At 38.6% G+C, this 22,846-nt stretch overlaps 1 protein-coding gene across 2 annotated transcripts in view; it reads left to right on the top strand.

Moving 5' to 3' along the window:
* LOC124857944 (matrix metalloproteinase-16-like) overlaps nucleotides 1–22,846 on the top strand; it is an 86,966-nt gene that overhangs the window by 13,597 nt on the left and 50,523 nt on the right. The window contains exons 2-5 of one of the 2 annotated variants that reach the window (XM_047349549.1): nucleotides 7,629–7,777; nucleotides 9,174–9,188; nucleotides 9,395–9,517; nucleotides 17,007–17,311. In XM_047349549.1, the coding sequence (XP_047205505.1) occupies nucleotides 7,629–7,777; nucleotides 9,174–9,188; nucleotides 9,395–9,517; nucleotides 17,007–17,311 (592 nt within the window). The remainder of the gene's footprint in view (nucleotides 1–7,628; nucleotides 7,778–9,173; nucleotides 9,189–9,394; nucleotides 9,518–17,006; nucleotides 17,312–22,846) is intronic. The other variant, XM_047349550.1, reaches the window with a different exon arrangement.

Here is a 22,846-nt window from a genome sequence, read left to right as displayed (position 1 = left end):
TCAGTGATGGTATGAGACATTGGGAGGTGGACATGGCATCTTACCATGTCCACCATGAGTTACTTTCAATCCTTGGTTCTAATGTCATCTTCTTTGGTTAACCTGCATCAGCTTTCACAAGGTCTGTGAGAGAAATCCACTTCAAAGTGGTGTGAAATGAACTGCAGATACCCCCCTGAAGTAGATGCAGATACATTTCAGGGAGTTTAGCTTTCACCAGGGCATCATTGGTGGACTTTTTATTTGCTCTTCAACAGTACCCGGGTTTAAAATCAAAGAGTACCCAAACTTCCTAAAATAACCCAGTTTAATTGCATTGAGAAGATCCATAGGTGTTTTGTGGGCTTTGTTGGATTACTGTGGTTGCAAAGGCTAGAGAATAAAATTAACATGTGTTGACATTTACAATTTCTGCAATTGTAACCCCTTTCTGCTCAAAACAGCCTTGATGTTTTACCGTTTGCTGTCACTGTCAATACATTTCCGAGGAGCCCAGCCCAATACATGCTCGACAAGTGCTCTCTCTTTCTCCCCCTCTCTCATTTCCATTCATTTGCAGAGCAAGGATGGGGAGGAATTTCTGTCCTATTGAATGAATGAGGCTATCGAGCCGAAGCCTTCTGCTCTCTGGAAACCTCACATCTGCAGAATGCTGGCAACCATGGATCACTGTGTGAAAGAGTGAATCAATGAGCAGGACAGGTGGACAGCAAAGAATATTTAAAGAGTATTTAGGAGGAAAACCAACAGATAAGAAGAGATAGGTGACTAAAAAAATCGTAAGAAATGCTCAACTCTGATTGTGCAAAGCAGATCTGTGGCATTTTATTCATTAAGACTATAACTTTCTTTCACATTAGCTTCTCAATGTAATCCTGTTTTGACAAAATACATGGGTTGAGGTTTTCACAATGGTATGCATTCTTTGTGGACTCTATCACAATGAGGTCACAAGATGCTAATCAAGTATAACTCGAAACATGACCTGTAATCATTGTCATGATGAAGAAAAAAAGATCAAAGTCTCAGATTTAATCTTTGAAAGTTTGCACCATGTTAAAATCTTTGATCCTTGAGTTGGAACTCTCTTTTATTTTTACATTGGAGCTGGAGGGCTTTGGTGCAGCTCTTGCAATTTGAAAGTGTGCATGCTTTAGCCATAGATAAGCATAGGTTTGTAGGAAAAAGAAAGCTGCACCAGTTGCTATTTTTCTAGAGCTTCTGAGTGATCCGAGATGCGTAAATGAGGTGCTCAACCACTGAGCGCCAAAATGAAATGTTTGCACCAGCTTTTTAATATATCCATTGACTGGGAGGGCAGTCATTCGGCGAGAGGTAGGACACCCTTTGGACATTAATGCACACAATCATACCTATGGGCAAATTAAAGAGGCCAAATAACCTAACAGTCACGTTAGGTTTATTGTGGGTTCTCAGCTCAGCTCATGTGGGTAAATGAGGAAAGAACCCAGGATGAGATTTGAAGCCAGTACCTTCTTTCTGCCAGGCAATAGTGCTATCAACTGCTCCACTGTGCAGCCCCATATTTTTTTAATAATTTGATTTAATTTAGGTAGATTGCAGCAAACACCAATATAATAGTAACCACCACTGATGAGATAGGGATGACATTGGTATACAAATATGAAACATTTGTTTCATTTGAAATTGATATTATAGAAAAATATGCATTTTATTTATCAGCTTCTGTTAATCTTAGCTGTTCTTTTATAATATAATCAAGTGTAACACCTTATAAATTTGCACTGATCAGACTTTCCTGGCAGATACCGACTTCTGATTTTTTATGAGGTTTGATGTGCTGTCCAAATTTGACAACTTTGGGTTTTTTTTTTCTTCGAAAGGGCTTTACCATGTAAAAGAGAATAAAATGACTGGTTCTTTGGTTTTTCATTGATGCACCAAAGCTTATTCAGCTTATGAAGGGCATCAAAATAAATGCCATTGGTTGGTGTACTTGTAGACTGAAAAAGGAAGGAGGTTTCTAGTTTTGATGCATTTAATGAAATGTAAAGAGTAGTTGTATTTTGGGTTATATGACCTGTTGATCACCAAACTGATTTTGGTGTAAAACTACATTGATTTAGCAGATTTCAGTGTCAGGGGTCAGATCTCTTCATAATTCTTAGAACATTTGCAGGAAGAAACAGTGACCAGAGGGAGTAGCTTTACTGCAGTTGCTGCCAGTGCAGAATGTTTTCTTGGAATAACCGCCAGCCCTCTTCTGGTATGTTCATCCCCTGCTCTGCCTGGTTGTTTCCCCATGGCGTTGTGTATATAGAACCAGCATGACGGCTACACTACGCACATCCTACTTCCATCTATCTGTCTGACTCTCACGTGGGACCCTGAACAGCACCTCACCTCCTGTGTGCACACAGACACTGTCCAATATCCTGTCAGTGTCAGAGCATCAGACACAACAACTGTCAGTCTAGATTGACTCATAGTTTCCCTGATGGCTTTAATACATCTCTGTACCTGATAAAAGCTGCACTGGCTGGAAGTATTGCCTTTTGCAGCTTTTTTCACGTAATAGCTTTACTGCGGAATATCTGTGTGCATAAATCATATTAAATCCGTTTCTAAATGGTTTAAAATATTTTGGCATCAGAGGTACACTTAACTTTGGACAAACTAGATTAGAGAAGAAAGCTAAATTACCATACAGATTATCTTGTAGCTGATATTTCTTGATTTCCTATAGTAAAAATAGGATGTGGATGTTTGAAATGAAGATTTATGTTTTGAGATGTAAACACAGGGGTCAGGCATAATAGTATGACCAGCAGGGGTCTGCAGCTATGCAGCCACATACTTAACAAACCATCTGTGTACTCTGATGCCTTTCTATCAGAACCAGCATACCTTCTCAACACTTTGAGCTACAGCAGCCCGTCTGTTCATTCGAACCACACGGGCCTCCTTTGCTCTCTGCACGCTTTAGTGAGCCTTGACAACCATTATCCCCTGTTACCAGTTCAACACTTCCCTTTCTTTCGATCACGTTTGATCCTGACCTTGGATACTAACCCCTGTAGACTGGGAAAAACCCACAAGAGCTGCGGTTTGGACATGCTCTTACCCAGTCATCTAGACATCCCAGTATGGTCCTTGTTTTTTTTTTTTCTACTTCTAACCCTTCCACTGTCAGATAATAATGTTGACTTACTGTCATATATGTCAAACCTACTAATAGGTTTTCATCGGTGTCACTCCCTTCATTTGGCAGTGGTCATAATGTTATGCCTAACTGGCAAATATACGCTCAAACCATGTTTGCCTTCATCTTGTTTGAACAATATCTTTACCGTGGACTCGCATTTAAACATCAAAATTGCACATCTCGTTTACAAGTGTCTCACGTTGAATGTGTTTGCGACTTCGTTCGGGCCTTTGCATGCTGAATAAAAATTGCACCCATGAATCTGACACACATTGTAATGTTCTGATTGCTCAGCTGACAGGAGAGGAGACAGAAACAGCGAGGAAACAGAGAAATGTGTGAGGAAAGACAAAAATATGAGGGAGCGTTATTTTAGATGGCAAAACAACATGGGAGGAAGTGTGGACCAAAGTATATGTTGACTGTCTGTTGCAGTAATCCGAATGCAACCATTTTTGTTCTCTCTGTGCCTGTCAAAACACATAAACCAGTACTAGAAATGTTTGGTTCTGCTGGTCAGTTTCCATCAAAGCAATTAATTAATAGCCTGTTGTCTTATTGTAATATGGGAATATGCCATATTATGGAAAGTTTTTTTTAAAAGTAGTCAGCAAAAGTAAATTGGTTTATTTTTTTGAAGAGATACACATTTTTCTCTTGATAAGCAACTCAAATACTTAAACACTAGAACTATTCCCCCATCATTAATTGTATTAAATCTTAAAGCTCAGTATTGGTATGAAATTTCATTTAGGTTGTTTTGAGTTTAATAAAAATGAAATGACAAAATGACAACATATACTTTGATGTATAAATAGGGACAATCTTATTTCTTAATTTACTGTTGCATTTAAAGCTACAGTCTCTGTTAAAGGAACCTGCATCACATTTTTTTTTCTTTTGTATGTTTCAGCTCTCAGGAAAGGAATCGCAATCAGCAGTCAGACCTTAGATGATTGGAAGTTTGTATTAGACAGTAAAAGCACAATCAGTGTATCCTTTCTTTTACTGTATTTACTGTCTATTATTTTTTGTGTTCATTAAGTATTAAGTAGTTGATGTGTGAAACAGTTTAGGTTTTATATGATGAATACAAATCTAAAATTCACGTATCTGTTCAAAAGCTAATGAAACTGTTGGATTATTTTTAAGAAAAATACCCTGACTGGGTTTACTGTAAACATTTGGAGTGTACATCTGCATCTAGAACACCACCTTTTAGGGATTTGAATGAGGTGCAATTAGGTTTGCAAAATGTAATGAAAAAAGACTCACTGCAAAGTACGGCAGTGGGTATGTCATGCTTTGGGCCTGTTACGCATTTTGTTGTAGTCCGAGACTGCAAAAGGTGAATGACATAACCTTGCCATAAAATGATACAAATGTGTAATTCCCATACTTTTTAGCAATCAGATCATGTAGTACTCATTTTACCATATGTAGTGGATAAGATATTAACAAGTAGCATCTCATCTCCTGGATAAGAAACATACAGTAATCATTTAATGTTCACAAAAAAAATTAACTTTTAATTAATGTCCTATTTAAATATTTGCAGACCTACTATCCAACTATAAAATAACAGATATGAATTGTCGCATTTTACAAGTATCAACACAGTACCATACAACGAGCTTGCTAAGTGTTGCTTTTTGCGGCTTGTTTTTTTACTCCAGGCTCACTCAGTGTAACTGAAGCCGTAGACTCACATTTCTTCTCAAGTTGAGTAATGCTTTTTCCTTCCCTTCCCTACCCTCTCATCGCTCACTCTCACGCCGTGTTTCCCACCCTGTTTATTGAGTTTCTTGTTTATTCTGCGCCATCCCAAACAGCAGGCCACCTTGAGAACAGAAACAGCTCAACAACATTGTCTAGAAAAATAGTGCTCAGATGTCAGTTCTGCTCTGCTGAATTTAGGAGTAAAATGGTCTGGGTTTGTTGGCTCTCTGAGATGATGTTGTTTCTTGTTTTGTACACAACGCCAAGATAAACTTGTTGGCTTTGTTTTCTTTGGGCAGAATCGAGAGAATCTGTTTAGTGTTTGTATGATGAGGACTGAAAACAGCTTAGTCTATCCAAATCCCTAGTGCTCTCCAGTGCTAAAATCTGCTCGGATCATCAGATTGGGCAAATGACATGATAACCAATAAAATTCCATATATGTTTCTTTTATCCTTATAAACATGCTTTTGTATTTAGTCTTTACATTTGTTGCGTCACAAATGAACTAATTCCATGTGAGATATTAAAACGTCTTGATATTTCTCTTTTGTCTGGTCCATCTTACACTGGTCAAATCTGAATTGATAAATTTTTTTTATGCTACAAATGATTTAAAACTATCAGAAATCCGTCAAGCCTGTATTCTCTTGGTGAAAACTCAAAAAAGGAATGATTTCAGTGCTTTCTTCCAAGCCTGTGGTGCCACGCTCACCATCTGGCCTGAATCTTCCAATTAGGTGCTAAACAGACAAAGTGGCTATATACACTTTGCTATCACCTGTGGTCCAAAATCTAAAATACTGACACTAATCAAACCTGAATAGAATAACTTTATATTGAACAAGTATAAAAATATCTCCAGCTGTCACTGGGCAGGAGATGGGATACACTCTGGACATGTCCCCAGCCCATCACAGGTATTCAACAGTAATATTGCAATTCAGTAATTTCCCCTGCAGCCTTGTTAGAAAGGATGGCGCTTGACAGTCACAGTGCTTTGAGAATTCAAACCTGCAATGAATGTTTCTTTTAAAACACTTTTTTTATTACGACAAAAACCAAAGGAGCAGGGTTTTAGTGTCTAAAAATTATTGTTAAAAGTGTATCTATTGTTCCCATGATCAGTCATCATGTATCCTCTTATTTTAAAAGCTGATTGTATTGTTACATCCCTAGCTGACCATATTTGAATGTTTTTCTACTAATAATAAAGGCTGCATATGTATTTTCACTTAATTCACTCATAAATCGCATACTGGTTGTTTACAACTAGTACTAGAGAATAAACATTTGGCAGTCTTGTGCTGTTTTTTCAATGTATGGAGCACAAATTGACATTGTTGCCATCTCTATCTGATTAAATTTCATGTTTGTACACTGCTGGTTTTGCAAATTGAAACTAATTTATGGTCTCTGGGGAATAAATGGAATTTTGTTTGTTGCTATTCTTTATGTAAATTTGTCATCTAAAAATAGATTAAAGGACAGACGGAGCCTGATTAAGCCCTCGAAGTTGATCATCCACCAGTAGCAGATCAGTCTGTTTGAGATGGTTTTTTTAGATTTTAATGTTATGATGTGAAACTCGAATTGCCACCAGCACTTAGTTGTTTATTAATTAATTAACTTTATTTTTTTTTTTAAATAAAGAAATATTAAGCATATGTTTTTAAATTTAGATGAAATTGTGTTATTTTCTCTTAGGGCAAAGAAGTGATAAGACTGGATCTGGATCTTGGTGGTACCCTTTGCCCAGACCTATATGTAACCCTACTTCTTGCCCCCTAATTCAAAGTCCTAAGGGTACTGGAATGAGAATATTTCACTAACCAATGAGAAACCCCTCAATAAGCCAACACACCATCAGTTGTTATATCTCTTTTCCATAAAAAAAGATGCTATGCCAGGCTACCTGTATTATTAGGAATGCACCGATATGAAAATTTGAGCCTATATTGCTGTCTGATATTAATATTGAAGTTATGGCTGATATTTATTTATTTGATATATTATGTTAATTATATAGATTCTGTACCATTTTGACACCCCACAGTCCTGCGCTGCATCACTATCACTGTTACCCAGCCAAACAAAAACCACATAGCCAATACCGGTGTTAATACCGGTGTTAATACAGATCTAATCTGCATCACTACTTGTTTTGTCAGGTTAAATCTTATAAGAAAGCCTTCAACTGACTAACATATGTTAATGTTTTTATCTTTGTTTTTACCAAAGCATGATATATTTCATTGGAAAAACTGCTTTTTAGTCATATTCAGGAAGAGTAACAGTAAACAATCAATGTCATATTAAATTAGATATTACTGTAATTATTGTATCTAAAATATTTGGATCAGAGGGTAATTGCTTTTGCTTGTACAAAAAACACCGCTTCATTTTAAGTGTGCCACCTATTCATCTTCAGCTTAAATAACAAAAACAGTTGAGATACCCCTTCCCCCTGCCAGGAAGTTAGGAATGTTTGTAAAGTTTAGCTTTTTTAACTTTGGGAGAACCGTCCTCCTTGTTTCTCTTTGCACCAATGTTAAGCAAAAGCTAATTAACTCTTAGTTTTAGCATCAGTGTTAGCTTTTCTTTGCCAGTATGTTACATCTTCACAAAAACAAATGTATTTCTACAATGTCTTAAGCCTTTTGGACACTTGCATCTATATATGTGTATTGCTTTTGTCTAATGCTTTCCTCTGTGTTTCCAGGCGTGGCTCCAGAGGTATGGCTACCTACCTCCAGCAGACCCCAGAATGTCAGTGCTGCGTTCTGCCAGAGTCATGCATTCTGCTATCGCTGCCATGCAGCGCCGCTATGGCCTAAATGTCACAGGGAGTCTGGACAGCAACACTATAGAGTGAGTAATACACCTTTTCCTGACTCCTGAACAATCCCTTAGAATTCATATAAAGTTACATTGGGTTAATTTTAAGCTTTGCCTGTTTCTACACCCATAATCATCTCTGCTGTTTGCCATTTTGTCCCTTCCCTCTGACATTTTATACCCATGTACTTAAACATTATTCATCCTTGTAGTTAAGTATTTGTATGAATTATACAGATATATAGACATTTTATTTTTGCTTTCATTTACCTGTTATCTTGACGAACCCGCTCAACCTGCTGGCGAGTTGAGCCCGTTATTCGACCGGCTCGAAAAGTTGGTCAAACACCACCTAATAAATCAGACATAGTAACACTTGCAATAGTGCTTCCACTTAACATTGAGTCAGATGGCTTAATTTTTTGTCATGCATCAAATGACCATAAATGTAGAAATGGGTGAGTAAAATGTAACTGCTGGACTGCTGGGCCTTCAAAATTTGGAAAACTTTAGTCACAAAACAGTCATGGTTGTGACATGTGTTAAGATGTAGGCTCCAACTAAATTAATGTCAATGCTTTTCTTCATTTTGAAAGTAGAATATACAGATTAGGACATATATAAAATTATGCAGGCCCTCAAACATAAATAAATGTTTTGCACAAAGAGTAAAAACCAACCGGGTTAAGCATTTCATAACTGTTCAGTAGAAGTATTTTCTTGTCTTTGAATAAGATGAGAGTTCATATTCAAGCTGGGCTGCGAATTATTACTGCATTCTTCATTCTGAAGGCAAGGGATTCTGCGAGACATAGATTAAGTGGGGTGTTTTAATTTGATCAAACGGACCTTCTGCTAATAGTTCATCTCTGATGTCAGATCAAAGGGTCCTAAGTGCCTCGGTAATAATGCACAGCATAGGAAAAATAAGTAAAGGGACAGTGATTGCTTTCTCCTTTTTCAATCAGTCAGACCTCTGGAAATGGGCTACAAGTCTTCTTTTAAATAATAAAAATGGTGTGCAGTTGAGAGGAACCCATCTAATGCTCCCTCAAATCAATGAAATCTATGACGTGGTATTTTAAACTATTCATTATCACAGTTGTTTTATGAGAGTAGCTGTAGTAACACAAAATAGATAATTACTGTGATCTAAACATCACCTTACCCTCAACTGGGGCACTCTACTTGGTTTTTTTTTTGGTTTGTTTTACCTGCAAACAGCGTTCACTGATATTTTTCCTGACCGACAGTAAAATACCATCTGTGTTACAAAAAGCAAACGAGCTCGGATTGGCAACTGAACTATAAGATTGCAATGTGGTGGCTAGCGGACTAACAACTGAAACAGAGTAAAATACAATAAAATACAATAAGCTAACAGTTTGTCTGCTTTTTTTCCCCCTGCTGCTTCTCTGACTTGATATAGGGATAACACCATAAGGTGAGGTGCCTCTTATGTGTTAATACATGAACGTAGATGCATTACAGTTAAATGTCTCTAACGTCATCAGATTGTGTTTTGTTGTTTTGGTTCATTATGTCCTACCGTGGATTGGAATTTGCTGTTGTCAGCTTGCACAGCTTAGTACAAATTGAGAAAATGTCGGTTGAGTTTTGATCCATGGTTTTCTTACCTTCACCCTGCAGGTGGATGAAGAGGCCCAGGTGTGGGGTTCCTGACGAGCTTGGCGGTGCGTCCAGATTGAGTGTCAGGAAAAGACGATATGCCCTCACAGGCCAGAAGTGGCAACATAAACATATCACATACAGGTGGGTACATTTGGATTTCCCAAGGTTTTATAGAGTAGATCTAGTTTGTTTTGCATGTTTGTCTTTTGTTTTTTTTCCCCACGGCCTGATCTGGCTATTTCGATTTTGTCCATTGCCAAATCCAATGAGTATGTGTGTCTAACTAAAGATTTACCGATCTCAATTTTTTAGCCAATTTCCATTCTCCAATTTTTGTAAAGCTTCAACCTGTTGGTACAAATTTTAGCCAAATCGAGGTTCTTTTCTAGAAGCCTTTGAAATTGTATATCTTCCTGCTGTGAGTAGATATTACCTATTTATCTTAGGAGCATGTGGCAAGATGATGACTAAGATGACATTTTCAATCACCACTAACGTCAAATATTAGTGATGAACCTAACTCCGAGATTCCCAAAAGGCTGCAGGCATTTCGAAATCTAGCATTTTCCATGACAGGTGGAGCTGTAAAGCTCAAAGGGAAAAACAGAGCAAATATGCTGTACTCTTTCCATCCTTCCTGTTATATGCTGACGTCTTGCTCTTCCCCGCAGCCTGAATGAACCACAGACACGTCTCCACATGGTGTAGGAAATACAGTTTCCATTTATATCTCTGTGCTTCTTATGACTTCATTTTTAACACCTCACTGACACTGAAAACACTGAGTTTTCCTTCTTCAGTAACAGCGTCCACACTGAAGCGTGTGGTCTGCATGAACTGGTAGCATTTTGATATGATTCGTTCAGTGGTGGGAAAAATATTGTATTTAGAAACTTTCCTACGTGTCTCTGTCAATTATTAGTGTGAAATCCTCCAACTTAAAGAGCAAATCAGCACCAACCAAACAGAATAAACCGATTTTTTTAACTCAAGATTTACAGAACTGAGGGTCAACTAGGACCTCAGTCTGTGAAAGAGCCCGCTTTATCCCTGATTGTCTCTAAAACCAAGACAGAGAGCTCATCACCAGTTTCATAATTCACCCACCCCCCCAACACCCAGCACTTTGAACAGTAATGTATAGGACTGCATGCTGTGATTATATAATATTGCTCTGTTGATTTAGTGATGGCAGTAGCTCACAGTTTGTAATTTCTTTTTTCCTGCTAGAGGGTCGCTTGCCCCCAGCTCCATGTTTCATCTAATAATCCTCTACAATTGATCTTGTTTGGGCATTTTTCTTTTTTCCCTGCCTTGGAGATCACTGTATAACCAGTATTACACACTAAATCTAATCTATGTATTATAACCTACAGTCCAAGTCGAACTTTACATCTTGGATGTACAACTGCCCATGTTCCTTTTTCTTTTTGGGAAACTCAGCTGGGACTGGGTTTAAAATTAGTCCTGAGAGCAAGCGGCACATCTGCGTCGGCACCCAAATGAAAGGAAGCAAATGAGCAGGCTTGATGAAGAGCGGAGGACTGTAAAATGTGGAGGGAGGAAAGTGTGGAGAAGAAGCAGCTGCAGGAAGAAAGGCATTAGGAGAGGAAGGATGAGGAGGGAATACTGGTTGAAGGCCAAAGAGGGCTCTCTGAAGCTGAGTTATCTAATAAGTTTGAAGCATCTTGAATCTGCACGTATGTACGTTTGTGTGTTTCTGTTGTACATGGACAAAAGCCCGGCGTGTTGTCGGGCGCTGGACGCGCCTGCAGCTGCTCCTTTTATCTCAAATTGGTGCAAAGGGTAATGAAGCAGATTCATCTTTGGATTCCTGTAATGTTTTTAAAATTTCAGACTTTGATGTAACAACTCAAAGAAAAATCTTACCAATTGTATTAGATCTCCAATTACAGTGACTCTCAGAAGCATTCAAACCCCTTGAACTTTCAGGTCTTGCCAAATAAAAACCACAGACTTTAGTTGTTTTGGGTTATTTGATAGAACAACACCAGATAGTAATAAAGCGGACGTACAATCATAAATGATTGCAATTTTTTGAAAATCTGAAAAATGCTATGTGCATTTTTATAAAACATGTTGAGCAGTCAACAGAAGATGAACTTTTTGACCTACATGCCAAATGCTAGAGCTGGTAGAAAACTCTTACTGCATAATACCCTGAATGCACCATCCATGGAGTGAAACTTGTGGGGGCAACATCATAGGTTTTTCTTCACCATGGACAGGGAAGCAGGTTAGAGTTGTTGGGAAGATGGATGGAGCTAAATACAGGGCAATCCTGGAAAAGAAAACCAGTTTGAGGCTGCAAATGATTTTAGACTGGTGTGCAGGGTGAACTTCCATTAGGACCCGAAATAGACAAGCAGAGCTACAATGGAATTGTTTAGACTATATGATGCACATGTATGTGTTAGAATGGCCCAGTCAAAGTCCAGACCTAAATCTAATTAAGCAGTTTTTGGCAAGACGTTGAATTTGTTCACAGATGTTCTCCATCCAGTCTGATTGAGCTAATTTGCAAAAAAAAAAAAAATGGGCAAAAACATTTCTCTTTAAATGTGCGAACAGGGAACATATGTGGTCTGGAAAGGTCAAGAAAGTATGGATTTTATTTCTATATTTTCAAGGCCTGGATAAGCATGGAAAAAGATAAATGGAGTATGGAAAAAAGTATTTAATTTTTCAGACTTCATTCCCTATTACATGTGTTTAAATTTTTTAATTCTTCATGTCCTTCCTTTCCTGCTTGTGTCCTTTCTTCTTTCTGTCCTCTCCTCCATCAGTACTTTTGTTATGTTCAGCAGGATTGTTTTGTTGTTCCACGCTGTTTTTATGATTGACTTGTAAATTGTTTTAATGTTAATCTCTACAGAAAATGAACCAAAGTTGGAATAAAGAGAAATATTGGACCCTGTTAAGACACTCCCTGTGTTGACTGTTGCATGGAAGCAATTTTCCTTCATAAAGTCTCTCTTAAAACTTCTGTCTTGCTGTTTCAGACTCTTAGGCTTAAAATAATCTTAAATAACATTGCTGGCATTTGGAAAGCATAACAAATGCATGATCGCCCCGGGTGTGTGCTAGTTTCTATGCAGCCACATACAGTACTCACAGTGTGGAGGCACTAATTAGCTTTGGCCTCCCTACTGTTGTCCCTGCGTGCAGGTGCTATTACAACACATGAGTTTCATCCGGGAGCATCATCACTTCACAACGTGGAGTTTTAATATCTTTTATGGGCCCGACTCAGCCTGGGAATCTTCTCATTTGTGTTTTGCAGCTTCTCTCTGCATGCAGTTCTCTCTTTATCCGCCTTACCTTTATAAAAGGACATGCATGCAGCGAGTACGGTCACAGACTCAAATGAAATCAGCTTTTTTAATCCTCAAGGGGCCGCAGTTGTTGTTGTTGAGAGCTCTTAAACAGAGCAGTACAGGGTCATGTGTTTATGGCGAGCACTAGAGGTTCTCAAAAACCTTTCTTCCTTTTCATGCTTCTGTGCGGTGACCTTGAGTGTCCTGAAAGGTCCCTATAGATAAAATGTAATTTTATTGTTATTATTAATATTCATGTCAGGAAACTAATTTGTACCATTTACCAAGATTGTAACGGTCAAGATGTATTGCTTTGAAGACTATTTCATCTCTTTATCACACCTGCATTTCTATTTGCTGTAAAAACCTCCATGAAAAAAGAAAGCAGACATTTGTTGTGACTCCCCATGTGGTCTGGATCAGGTGGAGATGATTTGCAGTTGCTCAAACCATCTTATACTTGTGACTGTGAAATTTACGACGCTTGTCGTAGCACTTCATTTCACACTTTTGCTGTTGGTCCTTTCCTACCAGACTTTGTCGGGTACAAAACTGAGTCGTCATTAATGGAAAGTTTCATACCAGCCATGCACCAATATGTGCACACACCGGCCACTTTATTAGGTACACCTGTCCAACTGCTCATTAACTCAATTTTCTAATCAGCCAATCACATGGCTGCAACTCAATGTATGTAGACATGTAAACATGGTCAAGACGATCTGCTGCAGTTCAAACTGAGCATCAGAATGGGGGAAGAAAGGTGATTTAAGTGACTTTGAACGTGGCATGGTTGTTGGTGCCAGACGGGCTGGTCTGAGTATTTCAGAAACTGCTGATCTACTGGGCTTTTCAGACACTACCATCTCTAGGGTTTACAGAGAATGGTCCGAAAAAGAGAAAATATCCAGTGAGCAGCAGTTCTGTGGTCGCAAATGCCTTGTTGATGCCAGAGGTCAGAGGAGAATGGCCAGACTGGTTCGAGCTGATAGAAAGGCAACAGTAACTCAAATAACCACTCGTTACAACCAAGGCATGCAGAACAGCATCTCTGAACACACAACACGTTGAACCTTGAGGCGGATGAGCTACAGCAGCAGAAGACCAGACCGGGTGCCACTCCTGTCAGCTAAAAACAGGCAACTGAGGCTTCAATTCATACAGGCTCACCAAAATTGGACAATAGAAGATTGGAAAAACGTTGCCTGGTCCGAGTCTCGATTTCTACTGTGACATTCAGATGGTAGGATCAGAATTTGGCGTCAACAACATGAAAGCATGGATCCATCCTGCCTTGTATCAACGGTTCAGGCTGGTGGTGGTGGTGTAATGGTATGGGGGATATTTTCTTGGCACAGTTTGGGCCCCTTAGTACCAATTGAGCATCGTGTCAACGCCACAGTCTACCTGAGTATTGTTGCTGACCATGTCCATCCCTTTATGACCACAGTGTACCCATCTTCTGATGGTTACTTCCAGCAGGATAACTCACCATGTCATAAAGCACAAATCATCTCAGACTGGGTTCTTGAACATGACAATAAGTTCACTGGACTCAAATGACCTCCACAGTCACCAGATCTCAATCCAATAGAGCACCTCTGGGATGTGGTGGAACGGGAGATTCGCATAAATAAATACCACTGAACAAATAGAGTAAAAAAATACAAAAACAATTAAAACAAACAGAATATTTAAACATACACATAAATAAATACATTTAAAAAGTCATTATTAATTAAATTTGAAAATTGTAATGGATAATAAATAAATAATGTAATTGTTACAAAGGTGAATAAATTAAGAAGAAGATTAAATTAGATATATACATGTATGTCTCATTGAATAATGTAATTACTGCCTACGTTTATTTAGTTACTACATTTTTTGTGTATTTAATGATATGCCTAATTATTCATTGAGCATTTATTTTGTTATACATTCTTAATTATGGCAGCATTGGTCCTCCATACATCTGCCCATTTCCCTTCTGCAATACTTTAAATAAAGAGCCCTATTTGCCTATAATTTTTAATAACACTTATATAGTTTCCATGAAATTTGAACCTAATACTTTTCTGCCATTGCTTGCCATTCTATGCCAATCATCATTCCATGAATAAAAAAAAAAAATACAAAATCACAAATGTTTTCATTCATTTTGCCCTAACATTGTGAAAAATATTAGGGAATATAGAGCTAAACAACCAAACAACTGACCAGACACCATCAGGTGGGGGTTATTTAAATGCTTCATGACATTTATGTGGCATCCAATGTGATTAATAAATCAGATTTCCTAAAGGCTGCCAGCATATCCAAATCCAGCATGTTTAATAACAGTTCAAAGCTCAAAAGATAAAACAGAGTAACATTGCTGTACGTTGTTCTGCCTTCCTGTTATCTCTGAAGGTTTTGCTCTCTTAAGACTAACTGATACTAAAAATAAAAATTGTTTAGTCTTCTGCTGTGATCGTGACCTGGTAGTGCTTAGATACAGTCCTGGCTGATGTGTGTCCGCTCCTGGATGAGCGCTGTAATCATCTCAGGCTGGAAATAACTCACCTGTACCCATGCATGACGTCTGTATTAAGACAGTTCAGTATGCTTACAAGCACTGTTACTCCCCGTGTCTTGGCATTATAAACCCTAATTTTGTTTTTACTGACGTATGAATATAAAGCGAGAAAGTTATTCTTCACTTTACATGTTCCCTATTATGTAATGGTAAAGCATACAAATTATTGGCTGTCTTAAAAATATTCGTTTCTTTGCATAAATTGTGAGTTAACAAATGGCAGGAAAAAAGCTACTGATTTGTTTTTTTTTTCACCAGTTTGAAAGAAGACAGAAGCAAATAGAACCCAGACTTTTGTGACTGAAAATTAATTCCCCTGTATCTGAATAATTTATTCATTCACTAGTTCTCCAAAAACGGTTTGATGGTGTGATGATAACCTGAGTGTGAGCATCTCCATTTGGACTTAACAACAAGGGCATTTTCAGTTGACATTGCTGCTGATTCATCAATAAGCTGTTTAAGTTTAATAATCATTCGTTATGTTTCCCTATTCAGGGTTGAAGCCAAGAGAAGAACATCAGGTAACATGACGTGCAAATATGCAGCTAATCTAGATGTGCCTTCCAGCAGTAGACAAAGACTTTCTGATAGTATTTACTCCTATCATGGGAAATGACAGCTTGACAGGCAAACACCAGAAGAGCTGAAACAAAAAAAAAGGAACAAAAGCAAGGAGGTAGCAGAGTGTACACAAAGGAAACCTGTGGGATGGAAAGAGAAAAACGGCGAGATCTTGAATGAACTTGAAAGGCTCTAATGTAAGGAGTTTGGTGGGAGAGAGCATCTGGCACAGTGCTGTTGAACACCTTATTATACCCGCTGCGCTTATCGGCTGAACATCAGCAACCCTCTTTTCTTAGACGTCCGCCGTGTAATAGGACACAAAATAGGCCTGTGATGTAAACTATGTCTATCTATATATCTTTGGGGGAAAAAACTCCATTTAATGGAGCGTGACACTGGGATATTTCACAGCAAATAAACTGGTGAAAACTTTTCCTGATTGCCAAAACCAGACTGGAGCTCACAGCAGGCAGTGGGCTGTTGATAATCCTTAATTAGAAAATAAATTCCAGTGGCAGGAAATTGTCTCGTCCTTAGCGCACCTGCAGCAACTCAAAGCCGGCAGGGGAGAGCTCAGCTGTTCTTTCACAAATCGGTCCATTTAGCTCTCTGTTGGCGAGCCGGATGAGCGTGAAATAGCACCAAGCAGGGATAACGACAGTACTTTTTTTAGATTCTTCTGAATCATGAAATGAGGTTGAAGTACATCGCATTGACAAGCAGTGGTGTTCTCCTTTTTTAGTCCTTGTCTAATGATAAACTGAAGTGTTAGAAGTAGGCATGGGCTGGTGATTGCCGCTTATTTTCTACACCTTGACTGTCTGTTTTTCACCACAGGAATTTCTCTCTACAGCAGAAGGGAAAACTGTAGCAGCCTTCTTTCAGCCAACTGACTGGCAGTGCATAGCAACGGGTGGTTACTAACATTTTATCTGGCATCTCATTAAAAGAATTTGAAACCATGAGAACAGTGTAATGAAATATGTATACTTTAAAAGTGTATCTTGATGCTGATACCAGCCAATGTTCTGTTAGCAGTGAGCTATTGGCGTTGTATTCTAGTCTAAGTTTCCTAGCCTGGGTACATGATTATAACATTGTAGTGTTTTCCATACTAAGGTCATGTTCTTATTTCATGTCTTGGCAGCATAAAGAACGTCACACCCAAAGTGGGCGCAGAAGAGACCCACGATGCCATCCGGCGAGCATTCGACGTGTGGCAGAGCGTGACGCCCCTGCGCTTCGAGGCTGTGCCCTACAGCGAGCTGGAGAGGACCAAGAAAGACGTAGATATCACCATCATCTTTGCTTCGGGTTTCCATGGGGACAGCTCTCCTTTTGACGGAGAGGGAGGCTTCCTTGCCCACGCATACTTCCCGGGGCCAGGAATAGGAGGTGACACTCACTTTGACTCTGATGAACCATGGACGCTGGGCAACCCCAACCATGATGGTAGGCATGGGACACTTCTGAGTACATTAGACTGTTGAATTTTATTTAAATCAAGTAATTCACCTGGAAATGATGCAACATTTTGATTGTCTGTTGCAAAATATTTTGAAAATTAGGTTAATTTAGAAATAGAATGCATCGAGAAACTCTAATTGGATGAGCCCTGACCAGAGTGCAGCTCGCTGGAAATTAAGCAATCAGATTTTTTTCTAAACAGACTACACCCCAGGTTGAGATAACAACAAACTTTGGTTTAGCTATTTTTAGTATCAATGATATATTTAAAATAAAGTCAGAATAAGTACACTGATGTAAGAAGCTATTTAAAAGTAAACTGTATTTTCTACAGCATGTCGAGACATGCTCCCTGATCAACCAGGCTGCAAGAGAACAAAAGAGAAGACTTCCAGCACATAACAGGAAGGCTGAATTTATTATAGCAGGTGTGCTCTGTTTTATATCTTTAAGCTTTCAACCACTGTCTGCTAGTTTCCTCTTGGAAACCTCTGTTTAGGAAAATAACTACATTCTCAAGGGAAAACATGTGGAGGCTGTTGTTTTAGTCATGCTAGCTGTGATAACAATGCTAATCGCTAACAAGAGATGCTGAAGACGTTGCCTCTACTCTTAATATAAAAAAATAACGACCACTCAAGGCAGGAAGTTAAGGAAAAGTATTTTAATGCTATTCTCATAGCTGCTTATATTATATTATTTTCCAAAATCCAAAAGAACCATCGATCAGAAGTCAGCCAAAAACACTGATAAATGTATCTCTATTGTGTTTTGTGTAGTCTAATAGCTCTCACTGTACTTGAAGCTTTGTTATATTAATATGTTATATTAAGATATAAGATGACATAGCAAGGGGTAGGCGTACTGAACTCTGAACTGGTTGTGCTGGTCTGCTTCTTTCCTGGGCTAAACTTATTACCTCTCACTATAAAATGACCTCTGCTCTGACAAACCGCTTGTCCTCAGTGCATTTCAGCTTGTCAGGGTGCCTTAGGAGAGGTCTAAATAGAAGGTTGAGCAGCTTGTTGTGGCAGATGTCCAACACATCCCTGAATGTGTGTGTGAATTTATGTAAAGCGTGGCAGGCCTATGATTCATCTAAAGAGTAAGGAGAAAAAAAAGCAAGATATAAAGAAGCACCTGTAAAGCCCTGTGATCAAACAAAGAACATCAAAATGTGTGTCGTATCATGTTCAATTTAAAGTTAATCCTCTTTCAGATTTTAAAAACATGGTGGGTTTCTATTTATATTTTTGCATTCAGTAAGAAATTAAGGGAGCCATCCTTGGCCACAGTTCAGAGGCAACTGAGGGGGAAGCATGCCCATTACAGAGTCATTACTCAAATCTATGACAGAGCTGTGGCTCATAACGAAACGGGGACAGAAGCTGAAAAGCAAAAAAAAACAGATGAGTTGACTAGCAGGAAGCAGCCGGGATAAGAGAGTGTAAGAGACAGCAAGAGACAATGGCAGAGTATCTCTGGACAAACATTGGAGCTTGAAGAGCTCACAGGAGAGACAGACGGAAAGGGGAAGACTGAACGAGCAGCATAGCAGGGAGTAAAGATTTTGGAGTAGGAGAGGAGAGATAAGAGGGGAGCTGTTGAATAAAAGGCCGTGGAATTAGAAGTGAGGAACTTGAAGACAGAATTTTAAACTGGACCATTTGGACAGGCAGCGTGAGGCAATAGGATCGTACAATTTAGCATAAATTTATCATACCAACAGGTATCATATATGGACATTAATGTTGCAAATAAATGAAGTACAGTAAGACCTAACCACTTTTCATCTCTTACTTATAGCGTATGTCATTTACTTTGTGCGCCAAAGGCTACTGTGTCCTGTTCAGACTGTAATAACGTGGAAAGGCAAAGCGATGGAGCAACCTGTCCCAGTTATTAGAGGTGTACTTCAGACCATTATGATAAAATTTGTCACACAGTCAACACACCTACTAACATCATCCCTTTTATAAGGCATAAGGTGCTTTCCTTTCCTCAATATAAACCAAAGCCACCACTATCATGCATTGGTAAGTGCTTAAATAGGAAGCAACTGAGCTTCTCTGCTTTTGAGGATCTTTCACCTGTTTGGATCGTCAAGTGAGAACGACCTAACTATTGAATTGAAATGGAGGGTAGGGTCACTGACTCGTGTGACCCTAGCAGTCCTCCCTCTGCAGGGACTCCATTGCGTTTTGTTGAATCTCTTTGGAGAACCTTCATTGTTTTCTTTCCCTCCAAAAACACCCAACATTTGATGACTGAATTTGCCTTAAAAAAATTGAGGGTATTTAAAGGAAGTTCCCCGAAAAGTGTCTGGTAGCAGGGTAACGATTAGTGCTGAAGTAACTGCACATGTAATGTAGAGGAAGGTATTAGCTGTGTTCATTTTTCAGGCATACTGCTAACACCTATCACACAACACATCCCGGAGCTTATAAGCTACAGTGTGAGGACATGATTTCTTTCTGCTGTTGTGATATTTGCTGTAACTTTTTAAAATCTGAGATGATCAAAGTTATCAAGCTAAAAAATGCTATGGATAAGGATTTTATATAGTTACACCTACAGGACCATTTTCAGAACTTGCATTTGATGGCTGTTAGGTCTAATAAGAGATCACAACATATTTTGTTGTGATCTTTTATGTTAAATGAGCTTTAAACTACTACCACTCAAAATAAAAAGAGAGTTGCCTCTAATTTCTGCCATTGTATGGCTCTTACTGTTGTTGATGTCTTTAAGGAAGGATGAGCAGCTGCCATTGAGAGCTAAGATTCTCTCCATTCCTTTCAGTGCATTCCAATGAACACACAGTAAACCTCTTTACCGACTTTCCTATGCAATATTAAAACAGCGCTTCTACAGCCCACTCTCCTGTGAAAACCTCCCATAATGCATGCAGTTCTTTTATGCCTGGCCTCCATTGCCAACTGCGAACATACTCTTGCTGTATTCTTACTGTTCACTGTTGCATATAGCCATTTTCCTACATAATAACCAGTGTTACATAGAGAAGCTGGTTATACCAGTGTTTTATGCTGAGACTTAGTGCCAAGAATCTGATACAGATATTATGTTTTCCTGCTGGATTATAATTTTTTTCTTTCTCGGCACAGCAGCAGTATATCAGCTACAGGGTTGGTCTTTTCATTCAGCCACCTCTGGCTTTCGCTTGTTTAATCCTTTAAAAACTTTACATTCAAGGTTTTACTTTTGTGTTTTGATTTATGTAACCTAGATTAATAGTAACATATAACATATAAACAATGTAGAATATTGCGGTGCTAGTATGAGGGGCTTTTATTCATTATACAACAAACATCAAATTGTCAAGAAGTGTCTGAGTGAAAGATATTAATTAGTATTAATGAATGCAAGCTAATATCCTTATATAGCAATGCATTCCTGCTCCCTATTAAAAACTCTGATTAAAGCTAGTCATAGAGTGGTATTACCACACTGAAAAGCAGAAATTCAATTTGCATACTGAAAACTGAACAGAGGAAGTAATAATTTGTAATCGGCCTGGCAATCAAAGCACCTAACATTGCAGCCACATTTACTCGTTCACCCTAATGACATATGGGGAAGTTGTAAAGAAAGCTGCAATACACTTTCAGTCCAATGGATGGCATTACTCCTTTACTCCCTTTAAAAGACTCTTAGCTGATAAATATTTGTTTTGTTTCAACTGTAATAATAGAAGATGATGAGCAGCTTTAGAGTTAGACAGTTAATTAATTTGTTCCATTATTCCTTAAGTTGCACTAGATCCATAAGCAGGAAAAGTTAAAATCATTATTTTTACATTACATTTTTTACCAACCTGCATCTGGCCACAGTTGTTGCTTTACAACTGTCCTTCTAGTAGTAGATATGATTCATGTCCCTACACTAAGCTATTTGTAGAACATAAACAATTGTTTTAAATTGTTTTTAGCTAAAAAATCTGCCGAACAGGTTCAAATTGAGGTATTGTCTGTAAAAAACATCCTACATTGGATAGCACCATTGTACACAAAAAAGGGCAAAAAAAAAGATCAAAACCACAAAGGCATGAAGTGCAAAATGTAAAACGACAAAAAATTTACTAGAGTCTACCAGGCCTCATGTGTTATTGGCCTCATATAACCTCGTTTCCTTACAGTAGACTGTAAGCAGATTATAGAAGCTTGCTTTTAAACTGGTGGTTGTCAAGGCAGGTGTCAAATTCCCCTGGAAGGTAGGAATTAATAGTTGGTAGGAAATGCTCCGCAGCAGACGGTTCCCTTTCGTTGTCGACCTTCTTGAGCATGAACTGGAGCCAAAATTTCAAAGGTACAAAATGGCAAAAAGGCAAAATGACCACGCACAGTTTAGGGTAATGCAGTGCTTCCCCTCACTCAGCTGTTGCTGGGCACTGCAAGTCAGCTGGCTGGAAGAGGTTTCCTACACGTTTGCCTCACTTAAGAGAAAGACAAACATGGGTATTTGGGTATATTTCCAGTCACGAAAGAAATTGACTGTTAATGTGTGGAAACTTAAAGAGTCGCACCCATCACTACTATTAAGGTAACAATGTTTTAAATCTTGACAGACAAGCTACAAGCAGAATTTCTGTTAAACAGGAAACAGCAGGATACATTTACAATTGGCTGAGCTGTGAAAATTCAAAACTTCCACCAAAAACATAATTCATTATATTTTATTTTAAAATTAAATATATTTCATGCTTTAAGGTGCTTTTTTTATACCTTAGTGTACGATAATTCTGTTTCACCCTCTGTCAGTATCAGAGCTCTGTAGGTAACAGCTGGGTGTGATGTAATTTTAGCTCAGAGCAGCACACATTGTCTGTCTCTCCCTCATCTCTCTTTGGCTCTCGTTTACCTCGTTTTGTTGTTGTTGTTTTTTTTTTTTTGTTTTTTTTAGATACCCAAAGGGGAATGAGTTTCTGTCTGGCAAGCCTCCCCCTGTCTGTCCTTCCTAATCCTGCGTATGCTGTTGTCAAGAAGGATCAGTCAGCAGGGTGTCCGTTGCCAGCGTAACTCCGTAGATGTTGTTGTTGTTAATGGTGATGTCACTAGTGCACACTGGAGGATTATTTCCTGTCTGCGTGGAGATGACCAAATGCGTGCAGGTCCTGAAGAAGCGCCCGCACATATCTGAGAGCAATATTTTCTCTGCACCTTCCCTCATGCTGAGGCCCTTTGAGGATAGAGGATTAAACCAAAGTTACATGGAAAGGGATTTTTAGCACACTGAACAGGATGATGGTTGTAGTTATTAGGATTAACTAATGGCATTCTCGGAGACTTGGATATGCTGAGCACAGGAGCTGCATACCACACATGCAGAGATTAAAGGCACCAAAAAAGGCAATGGCAGAGAAGCACTGATCAAGAAAAAAAGCTTTTCTATGCATTTTTCTCCAGGGCTTTATGTAATTATAAATTCAAATGTTCGACGGATTAATTAAGAATGAGTACCAGCTGTAGTCTTTTGATGCATGTAAACATAACATAGCTGGTG

The sequence above is a fragment of the Girardinichthys multiradiatus genome, chromosome 21 (assembly GCF_021462225.1).
Source record: "Girardinichthys multiradiatus isolate DD_20200921_A chromosome 21, DD_fGirMul_XY1, whole genome shotgun sequence".
NCBI lineage: Eukaryota > Metazoa > Chordata > Actinopteri > Cyprinodontiformes > Goodeidae > Girardinichthys > Girardinichthys multiradiatus.
Note: the sequence above shows the minus strand (reverse complement) of the source record. Positions and strands in the feature narration are given on the sequence as shown.